This window comes from Colias eurytheme, chromosome 18 (genome assembly GCF_061535395.1).
Source record: "Colias eurytheme isolate Ceu_HAF_F1 chromosome 18, ilColEury1 Martin Lab GWU primary, whole genome shotgun sequence".
Lineage (NCBI taxonomy): Eukaryota > Metazoa > Arthropoda > Insecta > Lepidoptera > Pieridae > Colias > Colias eurytheme.
The window spans coordinates 7,392,752-7,406,186 of NC_142997.1; the positions used below are offsets into that span (position 1 = coordinate 7,392,752).

Genomic DNA, 13,435 nt, shown 5'->3' on the forward strand with positions numbered 1-13,435 from the left:
TACCTATGTAATCGGAAAATGTGCATGAAAATTACATTTTTTCTCTTTTACGCTCGATCACCATTCACTATCGAATTTATTTGCATATTTAATAAAGGCTTTGATTATATCTATCAGCACAAGCATATGTTTCTTTTTATAAAATTTTAAACAAAGCAATCGATTGAATAATGTGATTATTATTACAACTATAAAATTAGAACATATTTATAAAGACAATTGTAAATAGTGTAAAGACTTCTTTTAAATTGAAAGCTTTAGCCTTTTATCTTTAGTCCTTTAAAAATACGTCTTGTTTACAATCCACTTAAATTCCAACAATTTGTAACGACAAACTTCTTATACCTAAGCGATATCTCACACTTACCTTAAAGTTTCCGTACTGTTACATACACTTTGTAGAACAAATGTTCCAACAAGAATAGATAACTCAAAGAGCCACAAGAAAACTTGTAAAGTTCGTAAACAGGTGCACTACTGCAATAAACATTTTGCTAAAACTTGTATCATATTACTTTCCAACTGTTGTGATGAATAGCGGCCACTGTGACTACACAGCTTTGTTTTGTATTAAAGAGAAAATATATTGCTAACTGCTTATTGCTTAGCTGGAAAAGCAAATAATATAAAGGAATAAGAACACAATTGGAAAAATAAACCAAGAATAGGCAATAAATATACTCTAAGGTATTTTGTTTTTGTAGTATTAGATCGCGTCATGGCTTTTCTTCATTGCCACGACGTGTCATGAGCGTTTTAATTTATACATTATATTCGCGAGGACTGTTCCTTTTACTGTTCCTTCTTAAAATAAGCATTTTCAATATTCGAGCATAATATTATATTATTTATATTACAAATGGTACGTTATAATAAGCGTGTTGTCCACAGAATGCGGCATAGAGGAGTGTTTAGAAGGTTGTAAGGGGAGAAACAATTGTGATTGCAGTCCTAAAGATAGCGACAGCTGTAAGTAAATACTGCACTACTATTTCTTGAAAAATATTAAAACCTGGGTATATACATATATATTTTCCTGATGAGTTCTTATTTCAGTCATATTGTTATAATTTTACTGCAATATATTGATGTAATCTTATTTGTTTATGTATTCATAGATTCCTTAAAAAGGTACTTTAAAATAATTAACAGAATAAGTTTCGTAAAATCATATACCTGTATAGTGTATATTTTAAATAGTTACTTGTTTACTTCCATTAATTGCATGCCATCAATAAATTTTCGAAACTGAAAGGCCCATAACCACAATTAAAATAATCAATATAAAGACTCCTTGGTTCGCTCAAATATAATTTATCTGTGCACAGTGGCGGCGCGCTTTGAAACGAGCTTGCAAATTAAAGACATGGTCAACGGTAAAATTTCCGAAGAAATTATCGAAAAGGTAACTATTATTTTAATTTTTTTGTTTAAAATGAAATGATTTTAACTGTATAATCAATTATGTAATTTTTCAGGTCACCAAGTACTTACGAGGGTCCAATATTACGTTACAAGACGATATTGAAATATTAAATATAAGGTAATTTTTGTTATATTGTTATAGTCAAATTAGTTTTTATAAAAAGTACTTTAGACGTTAAAATATTTTAAACTGTTTCAAGTCTAGATTAGTATTCCCTTTAGTACTTATTATTCACTTTGTTAAACTAACCCGTAACACAAGCACAAAGCACGTAAAACAATGAACTCTTCGTTTACAAAGTCTAAGCTAATACATTTACGTAATTAAAGCTTAAATATTTTACAAATTACTTGAGATCTTTCTAATTGAATAAGATGCTAGAACTAGCATGTTATTTATTAACTAACACAATGTCTTCACATCTGTTGTTTGATGTGAAAATCAATAATTATAAGTAGGTAGTTAGTTACCTAATTATTTCTTCACATTTGTTAATACCTAATTTTATATTAAATAATATTATGTTTTGTATAGTATATGTGTAATTGTATTATTCCTTTAAAAGTCTACGCTCTTACATTAGAAAATGTTTATTGTTAATAACATCAAATTACTTTCGCAAGATGATCTTACACAATATTAACACACTAGATAATATAATAATAAAAACCTTTACAAATTAAAGACTCACATGGATTTTGAACGCGATTTATTCATCATATTATTAACCTTAATTTAATAAAAACATTTTTAATATATCAATTTCTAGTTCACCAGACCCTACTGGGGCTCGAACGGTCTGGCTCCGAGTGTGGGGTCTACGCAAAGAGGCGGGGGCAGTACGATCAGCGCTATCCAGACTAGTGTCCAACACTAATTCAAACACCCTGCCTCTCTTGCCTGCAGCACTGGAACTCGAAATGCAACCGGCACTTAGCTTACACGTAAGTAAAAACTTCTCCTATAATATATTGTATTTTAAATACATTAAACGGAAAATTATAATGAAAGAAAAAACCACAAAATTCAAGTCACACGATTATGTTTAAATCACTCATTTAAATGATTCCTTCCTTTTTTTTTGCCTTGCCTTTTTGTCTTCCATATACAAAAAAATAATCCGAAAGTTTCAAAATAAATGAGCCCATATTTTCGTTCAATTGCGTTTCATAGTGAATAAAATAAGAGGAATTCCTTAATTGGAAATTCCTGAATAGTTTGCCACTTCATAATATTTGATTTATGAGAACCTGTTCAAAAGCAGGTGAAGACTTGACTCGAACCGGATCGGACTCAAAAATTTTAATGAAAAATTATTTGGAATTAGCTTTGCCATAAGTACCTTCATTAGCTTTGCCATAAGGCGTCTAGACGCAAGTTGGCACTTCTTTGAAACCTTTGACGATGCAAAAAAGCTTAAATCTGTTAGTTTTGGTACTAAAACACCACTATCAAAACTCCTTACATTACTGAACATTCTAAAAAGAGATTCAGATAGTAAAAAGAAAGACAGATAGTAATGTGTAAATGATTTTGACCTAACGCAACGATATTAAATTACTGGGCTGATGCCAGCTAACCGCCAGAATAGAAAATTGTTCGTTTATTTTATACCGTCGTTACGCCATAGATATACCACTGTGAAGGTGTGAAGCAGACGAGAATATATGCGTGAAATGTCATCGTGACACCTTCTAAGAAATCAAAAGTAAACCAGAAATAGAAATAATTTATATCGTGTCAAAAATTTCACTCGTTTAATTATAAAAATATTTCATACCTTACGTTTTATTAGAGAGTAGAAATTTGTGCGAATGCAAAAAATTGCAGTACTGTAACTGTTAATTTAAAAGTTCACGAGTGATTTCAATAAGCTTGTTAACAATGCAAGGAGTCATCAGAAGCTATTCAGTCATTACAATTAAAGAAATGAATATCGATCATAAAAAGCAGTACAAAGTTATCTCGAGCAATTGTTCTTTCACTTCGCATAAAAAGAAACACTTGCTGAACTGAACTTCCATTTCCATTGCAATTCTTTTAAACCACTAATGCTTGCACACCTCGCCTGAATGCCTTCCTGAAATTAGGTTCACGCTCTTCAAAAGAAGTATTTGAAAGTTGGAACAAAATAATAGCAGTAAAAGCCAATGTTCGACCATTCGAAACGTTCTGCGCTAGACTTTAATTATTTTCAACGTGCACTCCTTGAGAAGTGGCCCAATTACAACTGGCATACAGCCAGGCGGACATTTATCTCGTTAATTTGAGTTAGCGCCTTCTTTATTATCCTAACAGTTGCGGTGCTGCACTCGAGCACAATAAAGGACATGGAGTACTAGATCGTTTAATTATAGATGGACCGTGCATTGTCCTCTTTATTACCTCCTTTTGTAGAACAATTTTATGAATGTCTTTGCGTTCAGAGTTCGTTTTCCTACACAACTGGTGCACAACTGTCAATATAAATGTATAGATTGCGTACATTCGTATTTAAATTTAATTTATTTTCTCAAATACTTTCCTATTTTATTTTAAGCATTACACTTTACACATTACATGACATAATACATAATAAAATAAATAAAATTTTGTTACAGAAACTTATCATAAACCAACATCCCGAAGTGTGGGAAGGCGGGGAGTTCATTCTCAGCTGCATGGCTTACGGATCGCCAAATATCGCTTTTACTTGGTACAAGGATGGTGTGAAGATTAACTTTAATGGGACCAGTAGGTATGTAAATATATTAAAAACGATGGTTTATTATCTCATAATAATATATTAAATATGACTATCTTTGCATCGAGTCAATCGGCTTTTTTGAATGATCGGAATTTGGATAATAGCAGAATTACTTACAAGAAAACTCTCCATTGTATCTTCGACCGAAAGCAGATAAAAAATCATACTCTATTAATAAAATCTTGTTCTTCATTAAGCCTGCGTACGCAATTTTTTATTTCTAATAGTCAATATATTATAATATACCTAGTATTTTTTAATTCTATTTTAGAGACATCTGGACGCGAACAGTAGCAGAAGACGCGCTAGGCCGTCGCATGTCCGTACTAGGCATATCTGAAGCGAAGAAACTTGATGGCGGCAAATGGGCCTGTGCCGCTGTTGACGCGGGCCGTCGAAGATGCAGCGCGTTGAGGCTCAGTGTGTTCAGACCGCCTAATATACGACTAGTGCCTTCGACGCTTACTGTGAATAAAGTGAGTTAAAATAGAGTGAAAAATTATGTTTGGGCGTTTGTTTCTCGAGTAATGGGGTTGAAGAGAAGGAATTAAAGAGCCGTCCACATACATTGAATTCAGTATCCGTAAAAAAGGCATATATGCTTCTTTTTCGCCTGTCCTATGACTCAAATAAACTTTTACTATTTCTTTGTAGTTAGAATACATATTTAAAGAGTGTTTGTCCATTTCAGGGTGATAATGTTAGTATAACATGTCTTGCTGGAGCAGGAAGGGTACACGGAACGTTAGGTTTCAGTTGGGCGAGAGAAAGGAACCTTTTGGCCCTTGCACCGGGCAGGGAAGTGTGGGAAGATCTGTACCCTGCTGGTAGTGTGCTCAAACTTTATAATGTTCAGGTAATTATTGTTTATTTCTTGCTAAAGATGTAATTAATTTTTCAAGCCCAATAAATTAATCATTCTCATGTTGAAAACGGGCTTACCACTCACGAATATGATATTTTTTACAAATATGTATTTATATTATGTACGTCTAATCTTTCATCGAAAAATTCGTTAAGGTCATCATCAAGTTACCTTTTTTTCTTGTAATGACAAAAGATGGCATTATTCCTCATTACCATGTAAATTGTAATAGCAGAAATCATTGAAAATCATGTCCTAACTTTTTTCCATTTTCTAATTGCAGAAATCAGCTGAATACAGTTGTCAAGTATCATCCGTAGCGGGAACAAACTCGAAAGCAGTAACAGTATGGGCGGTTGGGTCCATAGATAATGTGTGCGAAAGTGAAGCATCTCATGGCTTGCGTTGGCCACAAACCGCACCAGGGGCTTATGCTATAGCGTCTTGTCCAACTGGATCTAGTGGAGAAACTACCAGGTAAGAAATAAATAGAGTATAATTTTAGAAATTAATTTTTATGTGATTTTTTTTGTTGACAAAGAGTCAATACAAGAGAATAAAATTAACTTGACAATAACAATTACCTGCAAAACACAATAATATAAGCAATTAAACTCTCTCTAGATTTTGCGAGCCGAAAACTACAACAGTTCGAGCTAAATGGAGCCAGCCTAACTTTTCTGGATGCATCGATGACTCCTTGCAAGATATTTATGAACAGGTAACTTGACACATTCTTCCTAACTTAGTACTTATTTTTAATTATCTACCTAAACAACACTTAAAAATATGGGAAATTAAAAAGTGACGTAGCATTATTTCTTCATTTTAATTGTGCTAATCTTTATTTTAACTTTTTTATAAATGACAAAAATTTTATTTTGTGCTTTATTCATCAACTCTACCAATTCTTCCATTTACAGTCGATCTCAATATCTTTAATAGATTAATTAAAAATATGACGTCACACATTTCAGTTCACCCTTATATCCTATGGCTATTCTTGGGTACCAGTAAACGATATAGCCCGCCAATACGGCTCAGTACTCCGCTCCCTCCCGGGACACCCCGGTACAGCCACAGTTCCTTTACAACATGCGTCCAATATGTTGGAATATTTGCGGTCTATGGTCGCTAATGCAACGGATAGAGAACTGAGCGCTGAACCTTTGTTGAGGATATATGATAGCTTGCTGAAACATCGAGATGCGTTTTTGGATGAACAGGTTTGTACATGCTATACATACAAAAAATACTTTCTATGGTAGGAATATTAAACATTACAAAGCAAAACAATACTGAAAATCTTTCAAATAATGCGAAATAAAATGTTAGAAACAAATTAAAGCAAACAAATTAAAGTTTCGTTCGTTCACCAGAATAGAAAATTCTCAATCGCAAACTCAAATACTTTACATCAAAACTTAAAATAAGTCCCTCTTACCTGTCTTACCAATAACTCAATAAAGAATACAAGTTCTAACTTAATAATTCTTTCCTAAGTCAATATTTATAAATATTCTTTCAGAAAATTTACCAACTCCAAAACGTAATAGTCAAAACAGCAATAATGAAAAGTGACCTAGACTTCCGTTGCCAAGAATTTGTTGTTCAAACAAAATCACTGCAAGAAGACAAAGGACACTTTAGCTTTCCACTGAATCAAAATTCAGAAGAATGGCTGTTAACTTCTGTAGATGTAGAAGTGGCTGAAGGGACTGAAAATGTTATAGCTGTTGTAAATTATAATGATCTATCTGCACGTTTACCGTCTTTAAGGAGAACTATGGAACTCAAGTAAGTTATATGTATTTTAAACACTTCACGATTATAAAGAATAATTTACTTAGTTTTATATCTTAGAAAAAAGTTACCTACTGAAAAGTAGGATTGGGTCTTCGGGAAAACAAAATTTATCTATGTTTAATACTGAGTAATAATAATGGTTAATTTTCAGAGGAAGTCGTGAAATAGAATATCATATGGCTTCTACGCAGTCTCAAGTTTGGTCTGATGGCAACCAAGATGATTCTAAATACACTGTCACTTTGCTTTTTATTCATGCAAAGAATTACAGTGCAATAGGTGAGTTCTATTTCTTTAATTCGTGTGTGTGTAAACGATCAGAAATAAAAAAAGAATGATTCTCTGAGCTGATGATCTAGTTCTTCTTCAGTCATACTCTTATCGTTTGTTTCTAAATAAATTGAAACCAAAAAAAGTGAAAACAATCAGAATTACCCTCTCCAGTTTTATAATATACAGTTATCGTGCATTTATTTGGTATTTAATATTTATTAAGTATATATAGGATTTCCTCCATTCTTATTGCGTATTGTCTCATACGACTTCAACCAATTACTAATAAACTACTTAAAAACTTGCAATTCCAGAGTCGAGACTAGCCTGTGCACTCCGTACGTCATCTGAACCGTCCACGTGGTCGCGTAGTGAGTGCGAAGTGCGGGTGCCCGAACCGACCCATATATCCTGTCGGTGTAGAGGCCTGGGGACATACGCCCTGTTCACCATTGCACCCACCACGCTCGTGAGTATATAGCTTTATTTATGTTTCATGATGCCAGTTTTTGTAAGAATTGTAAGAATTAAGAAATTTTGTAAAAATTAAGAAATTAGGGTCTAAAACCATTAAAACGTAATAATTAAAACTAAATTTCCTTTTCTGTTATGTTATAATAAACTATAGAAGGTGAGGAACATTCCAAAAACATTTAAAATTGCAAAGTAGGTAAGTAGTCAGTAGAAAGACGGATCCCAATATTATGTATGCTTGAATTATTAGTTCATAAATCATGTAGAATATTCATATTTCCCTTAAATATCAACGTAGACGAGTTTCATATCAAAGTCCCTGTACATTTATAAATCGAAGCAATTTCTAGACAGATGCGGAAAGGGACCTACGGGAGATAGTTAAAGTGACAATCGGTATAGCGGCTGCATTATGCCTGCTTGCGGCGGTAATACTGCTCCTCACACTCGGAGGGCAAAGTCCCCGCTTGCCCGTACTACTGCGGGTGGTAACTGCTACCGCGCATGCTACTGCGCTGCTAGCTCTGTTGGACTGCGATACTAGGCAGGTGAATATTTACAAGGGATTAAGGTTTGATATTATGGTAGGCCACCTAGTGCCAACTTTTTATTTTGCTCAAAGGTGGATCTATCATTTATCGTGCGCACTCTGGTCTCAAGACAATAAATGGCTCAGGCCTTTCGCGTGCAACGTTTTCTTGATGTTATGACTAAAGTTGCCGCGCTCATTCGGTGACCATTTCCCTGCGCGGAAAATACTTACCACGTGGAGCTGATCGCTTGGTGAAACCCTGACTATTGAATAACAAGAAGAATAAACCTCTGTTCTGTTGTATTACCTGTACTTTATACGAAGTTCGTTCATAATCGTAATATTGTAAAGATGGATGTGCTACACGTGTGAAGTTGGTAATATTGTTCCTTTAAGTGCAGTCACACACGGTGAAGATATTATAATATTTAATGTTAAGATTCTCTTATATAAAATATTACAGTATCTTAAGGTATCCGGTATCAGCGTTCTGACCATCATTTTTCTTTTTGTTATTGCGTACTAAGACCCCTGTAGAACCGCCATCCTGTTACAAATGACCCGAAACACTGACACAAAATTTCGGGTCATTTGTAACAGGATGGCGGTTCTACAGGGCGGTTCTAAAAGAAAAATGATGGTCAGAACGCTGATTCCGGATACCTTAAGATACTGTAATATTTTATATAAGAGAATCTTAACATAAAATATTATAGTATCTTCACCGTGTGTGACGCGCTTTAGATGGAAGTGTTCTAAAGCAAAATTTAAACATGACGTCTCCACATGCGTATTAATTTCCAAAAACGTAATACAATGAGCACCTATTCCACGATATAGGAGGAAGCATGTCCCGGCGCAGCTGGCTGGGCGTGTGCAGCTAGCTGGTGTGCAGCCAGCGCGGCGCTGTGCGCGCAGCCGCTGCTGCTGCAGGCCGAGCTGGCCGGCCGCTCGCAGCGCGCCAGCTCCGTGGGGATACTCGCAGGTATACAGAGAGATACACTGATAGACATACGTACACGTACATATTTACAGACATTATTTATTTCAAGTTAATAAAATTATACTTTTAGATTTTATTTTAATTATAGTTTTCATGTTTTTTTTATAAATAATATATTTGTTTAAAATGATAAATTATTCCTTAGAATTTTATAAATGTGGTATTTTCTATGCTCATTGATAAATAGATTGATAATTTGACAAGATTAAAAAATTGGTTAAGATATTATAACTTGGTAATAAAAAGTGCCTTTCCTACTAGAAAGCCTGTTTTTTTACAAGTATGTATTTACATTTAAATATGCAATTTTGTGCCACACGTCTTTTTTTTGTGTTTTTGTACTATGTCAGCCGCCAGCCTTTAACCTGTATTGTGTCTCAGGGTTGAGCGTGCTGTGCTGGCTGTCGGCGCGGCTGTGGGGCGGCGCGCCGCTGCAGCTGGGCGCGGGCGCGCTGGCGGCGCTGGCGGCGGGCTGCGGCCTGCTCGCGCTGCTCGCCCTCGCGCTCGCGCTCTGCGCCGCACAGCGCCTGCGCCTGCTCGGCAGGAAGGTGCCCGCCGAGAGGCGGAGTTACCTGACTGATCGGTGAGTAGATATCCAAAAACTTTAAACTATCATCGAAAATACTATATTAATGGAGTGATAATAATTACTTGTTGAAAATAAAAATAAAATGTATGCGTGTACTAAAGTACACGCGTAAGAAGTGAAACTTCTTTATGACCTTATTTTAAAAAAAATAATTTACTATTTGTAACTTGTCAGAAATACGTCGAATCACGCGTGGTAGGGATAAGAACAAGATGGCGCGTAACGGAAAAATGTCACGCGTAACGAAAAAATGTTACACTAAATTTTTTTCCAACCCCGATAAAGAAGTTTCACTTCAAATATCCAAAAGTCTTATATCATACACTCCCGTACACCAAATTTTTTATTCAAATCATATGCTCGAAGTGACGCACTTATTGTGCAATACAAAAACTATTTACAGTTTCTAAATGAACTTTCCTTAAAATTTGTGAAGAAATTAAAGAAAAAAAAACAAATCCTTTCATATTCACTGTATGAGAGATGCATATCTCAAACTAAATATATAAATGAAAACATCACGACATCCTATCCTATCCATCATACCTTCCTAATTAATGAAAGCGTTAATTAATGTGATGAATATAAATCTTGTCCCAGGGTGCGCATAGTGCAACACACACTAATCCTGCTAGTGACGTGTAGCGCGGTGCAAGTGGCGGGGGTCGCGCACGCACAGCGCGGGGAGCCGCACCTGCCGCGTGTGGCCGCGCTCGCTGTGGCCGCGCTTGTTAATGTAAGATAGTATTTTATGACGTGACAACGTCTTATAATTCGATAGAGCCGGTCGCACAAAAAAACATGACTCATGCGGCGTTACCTCGCTCTAAGGCGTTCCATGTAAGGCTTGAAGTGCAAGCGTGAGCACGGAACGAGCGACAAATAAGCACAATCGGACGTTGTCACGTTCAACTATCGTCAGTAAACAGACTTTACAGACAACCAATTTTTTGTAAGTTTTCATCGCATTATTGTAATGTTGAGCATCTGAAATTAACATTTATGAGTTGAGCATGCTTCGACACAAGTTGTACACTACAGAATGTTTTTTTTAGGACCAATTAATTAGCCTACTTTTCCTGAATTGTGTAGTTTTCTATCAATTAAAGTATTTAAATGACCGCATCAATGGCTTATCTATCATACAAATATAAAATTAATTAAAACATAAATTTCCGGCTGCTTATAAAAAATGTTCTCTCCAATCCTTAATAAATGTTTTACTTTCAGGGGATCTCAATACTCACATGCTACGTGTTATGCGAAACAGAGAGCGCCCGCTTCTTACGTCGCATGTGTCACACGTGTCGCGAGTGCGTCCCGCGACCGCCCCAGCGTGATACCACACTTAGCTGTTAGTACTGTTTTAGGTATATACCGTGTATTATGTTTAGAGCTTCGCAGTTAACGTCGCATGTGTCACACGTGTCACATGTGTTACACGTGTACACGTGTTACACGTGTCGAGTGAAATAAAAAGATTTATACCGAAAAGTGACCGAATAAATCATCTTCAGAAAATACTGTCACAACATTATGCTTTGTCCCTAATATAGTGCGTAAGAAATTTACGTTTAAATTCTATTTATTTCATAATTGACTAAACATTCAACATATTTTCAGTGTACATAAAGCAAAACGGCGAGGCAGAGAGTCGAGGAGGGATGGGCTTCCTTGAGACGTCATCATCACAAGCCACTCCCATGTCAACGTACTGGCGGTTCGAGAGCCCTTCTAAAATAAACAGGTAAAAATTAGGAAACCATAGAACTTACGACATACCATAAAAAAAGCATAGATTAGTAATTAATTTCATTGAAAAAGCTTATTTTATCCAATAATCCATAAACTTGAAATTATACTCAAAATTTTTAAAGTCAAAATAAACAACATCGGAACTTAATTCAAATCCAATCCAAAATTGCCTTATAACAAGTCATAAAACCTAAAGGTCATAAATGATTAATTGCACTTTTTCTTATTCCAGGAAGCTATCATCTCCTCTCCAAGAAGATGGTCGAGCTGACATTATAAGATGCGTAGAATACAAGACACCTTCCCACGGCCGCTCCATCACGACACAAGCCTGCGATCTCATCCCGGACTACATCGGATCCGGCTACATTGAGCTCGGAAAACCTAAAAATACAAGAGAAATAATCTCCCCCCTCCTCCCCCAAGAAATTAGCAAAGAATGCTCCCTTTGCATACAATCCAACCCAGATATATCAAAAATTCCCCTTCCAATCAAAAGTTGCTTAAAGAAAACCAAAAATTTCGCCTCAACCGTCTCTCTACCTTCAGAAGATGCACCAAATACAGATATAATGTTAGTAAATAAGAAATGGAATAAAGCATATCCGCCTGACACGGACCAAATGATGAACAAAATTACCAATGATTTGGATTTTTTATTAAATAGAAATAAGAGGAAAGACGCCCAAATAGAAGAGGCGCCTACTTAGTTGTTATTAGTTAGGGAATTATAGAGCAATGTTCATGTACATTAATTGTAAAATAAATGCAAAGTATTAATATTGTAAGCCCTTATAATTAAGAAGTATTTGCATCTCAAATGTTTACTTATTCTCGCTCAATATTTCTTCTATCTTAGCACTTTTGTCTTACTTTTATTTATCATAATAAACGTTATATTTTACGTTACCATTACTTGTGATAAAATTAATTTGTGTTTTATTTTTTAACCTAGAACTTATTGAATTTCATTTTATTTTTTTATTATGTAATGGATCTTAATCTTGTGTACAGATAATATTAATATAAAATACTCATTATTTGTAGAATGATATAGTTTTCATACAATTTTTAAACATTTTTTTTATTGAAAATAAACACAAAAATTATATTTCGTGTTTCATTTAATATCTATACCACCCTGTACAGTATTACTAATACACTCCAAAATTAATAATGCGCATGCAAATCTTCGCTAATTGTCGTATTTCCGAAAACACTCGAATCATTGAATCGTAAGAATGCTGCGAACGTGCTTAGAAATCGACACTAAAGATTTTACCTTAAAATGCATGAAGAAAGCCTGCAAGCCGCGGTACAACTTCCATCGGTCTAATTTTACTGAGATAAACGTTAATTTATCTAAAACTGACTGGTCTAAAATTTTGGTTGGTAATAATGTAAACGAAATAGTAGATGTATTTTATCAGAGACTTTATGCTCAAATCACCCTTTTTACACCTAAGTCCAAGGGAAAATAGCACTTAAATTCCCTAACTTGTACAGTAAGCCACTTATTCATGTTGTGCGGGATAAATTAAAGGCTCACAAAAAATGGAAACAGTACGGGAACCCTTTAGATTTTGATGAATTTTGTTTGCTTCGTTCTAGGCAAAAAATGTTGCAAAAGAAATGCTACAAACATTATGTAGACCGCATGCAAGAGTATATTCGTAAAGACCCAAAAAGCTTCTGGACGCACATAAAATCACTTAGACAGAATAATAAAGGTTACCCCAATACTATGACCTAGGGGAGACCGAGGGGAGTTGAAACAATTTTCACGTTTTGTTTGATATAACTCATACTATTATCAGAAATCTTATGGTACTGGTATCAATCGATAGGTTATTCTATACACTTCCGAATGGTTAGCATAAATAAACGGTAAGCGTTAAAGATGGTGGTTAAAAATTGACTTAATCGTAACAAGTCAACTTGTTTCAATTCCCCTCATACCGAGGTA

General features: G+C 35.0%; 1 protein-coding gene across 1 annotated transcript in view; it reads left to right on the forward strand.

The window, feature by feature from the left end:
* The window catches only part of LOC149900779 (uncharacterized), an 82,055-nt gene extending 69,475 nt beyond the window's left edge, over nt 1–12,580 (forward strand). The window contains exons 6-25 of the mRNA XM_090112299.1: nt 892–969; nt 1,329–1,405; nt 1,479–1,543; nt 2,196–2,370; nt 4,027–4,163; nt 4,444–4,648; nt 4,864–5,028; nt 5,321–5,514; nt 5,662–5,758; nt 6,015–6,263; nt 6,566–6,834; nt 6,995–7,122; nt 7,431–7,585; nt 7,941–8,138; nt 8,963–9,107; nt 9,507–9,708; nt 10,315–10,450; nt 10,945–11,068; nt 11,338–11,461; nt 11,702–12,580. Coding sequence (XP_089968425.1) covers nt 892–969; nt 1,329–1,405; nt 1,479–1,543; nt 2,196–2,370; nt 4,027–4,163; nt 4,444–4,648; nt 4,864–5,028; nt 5,321–5,514; nt 5,662–5,758; nt 6,015–6,263; nt 6,566–6,834; nt 6,995–7,122; nt 7,431–7,585; nt 7,941–8,138; nt 8,963–9,107; nt 9,507–9,708; nt 10,315–10,450; nt 10,945–11,068; nt 11,338–11,461; nt 11,702–12,179 — 3,401 coding nt within the window. The 3' untranslated portion in view covers nt 12,180–12,580. The remainder of the gene's footprint in view (nt 1–891; nt 970–1,328; nt 1,406–1,478; nt 1,544–2,195; nt 2,371–4,026; nt 4,164–4,443; nt 4,649–4,863; nt 5,029–5,320; nt 5,515–5,661; nt 5,759–6,014; nt 6,264–6,565; nt 6,835–6,994; nt 7,123–7,430; nt 7,586–7,940; nt 8,139–8,962; nt 9,108–9,506; nt 9,709–10,314; nt 10,451–10,944; nt 11,069–11,337; nt 11,462–11,701) is intronic.
* The last annotated feature ends 855 nt before the right edge of the window (nt 12,581–13,435 follow it).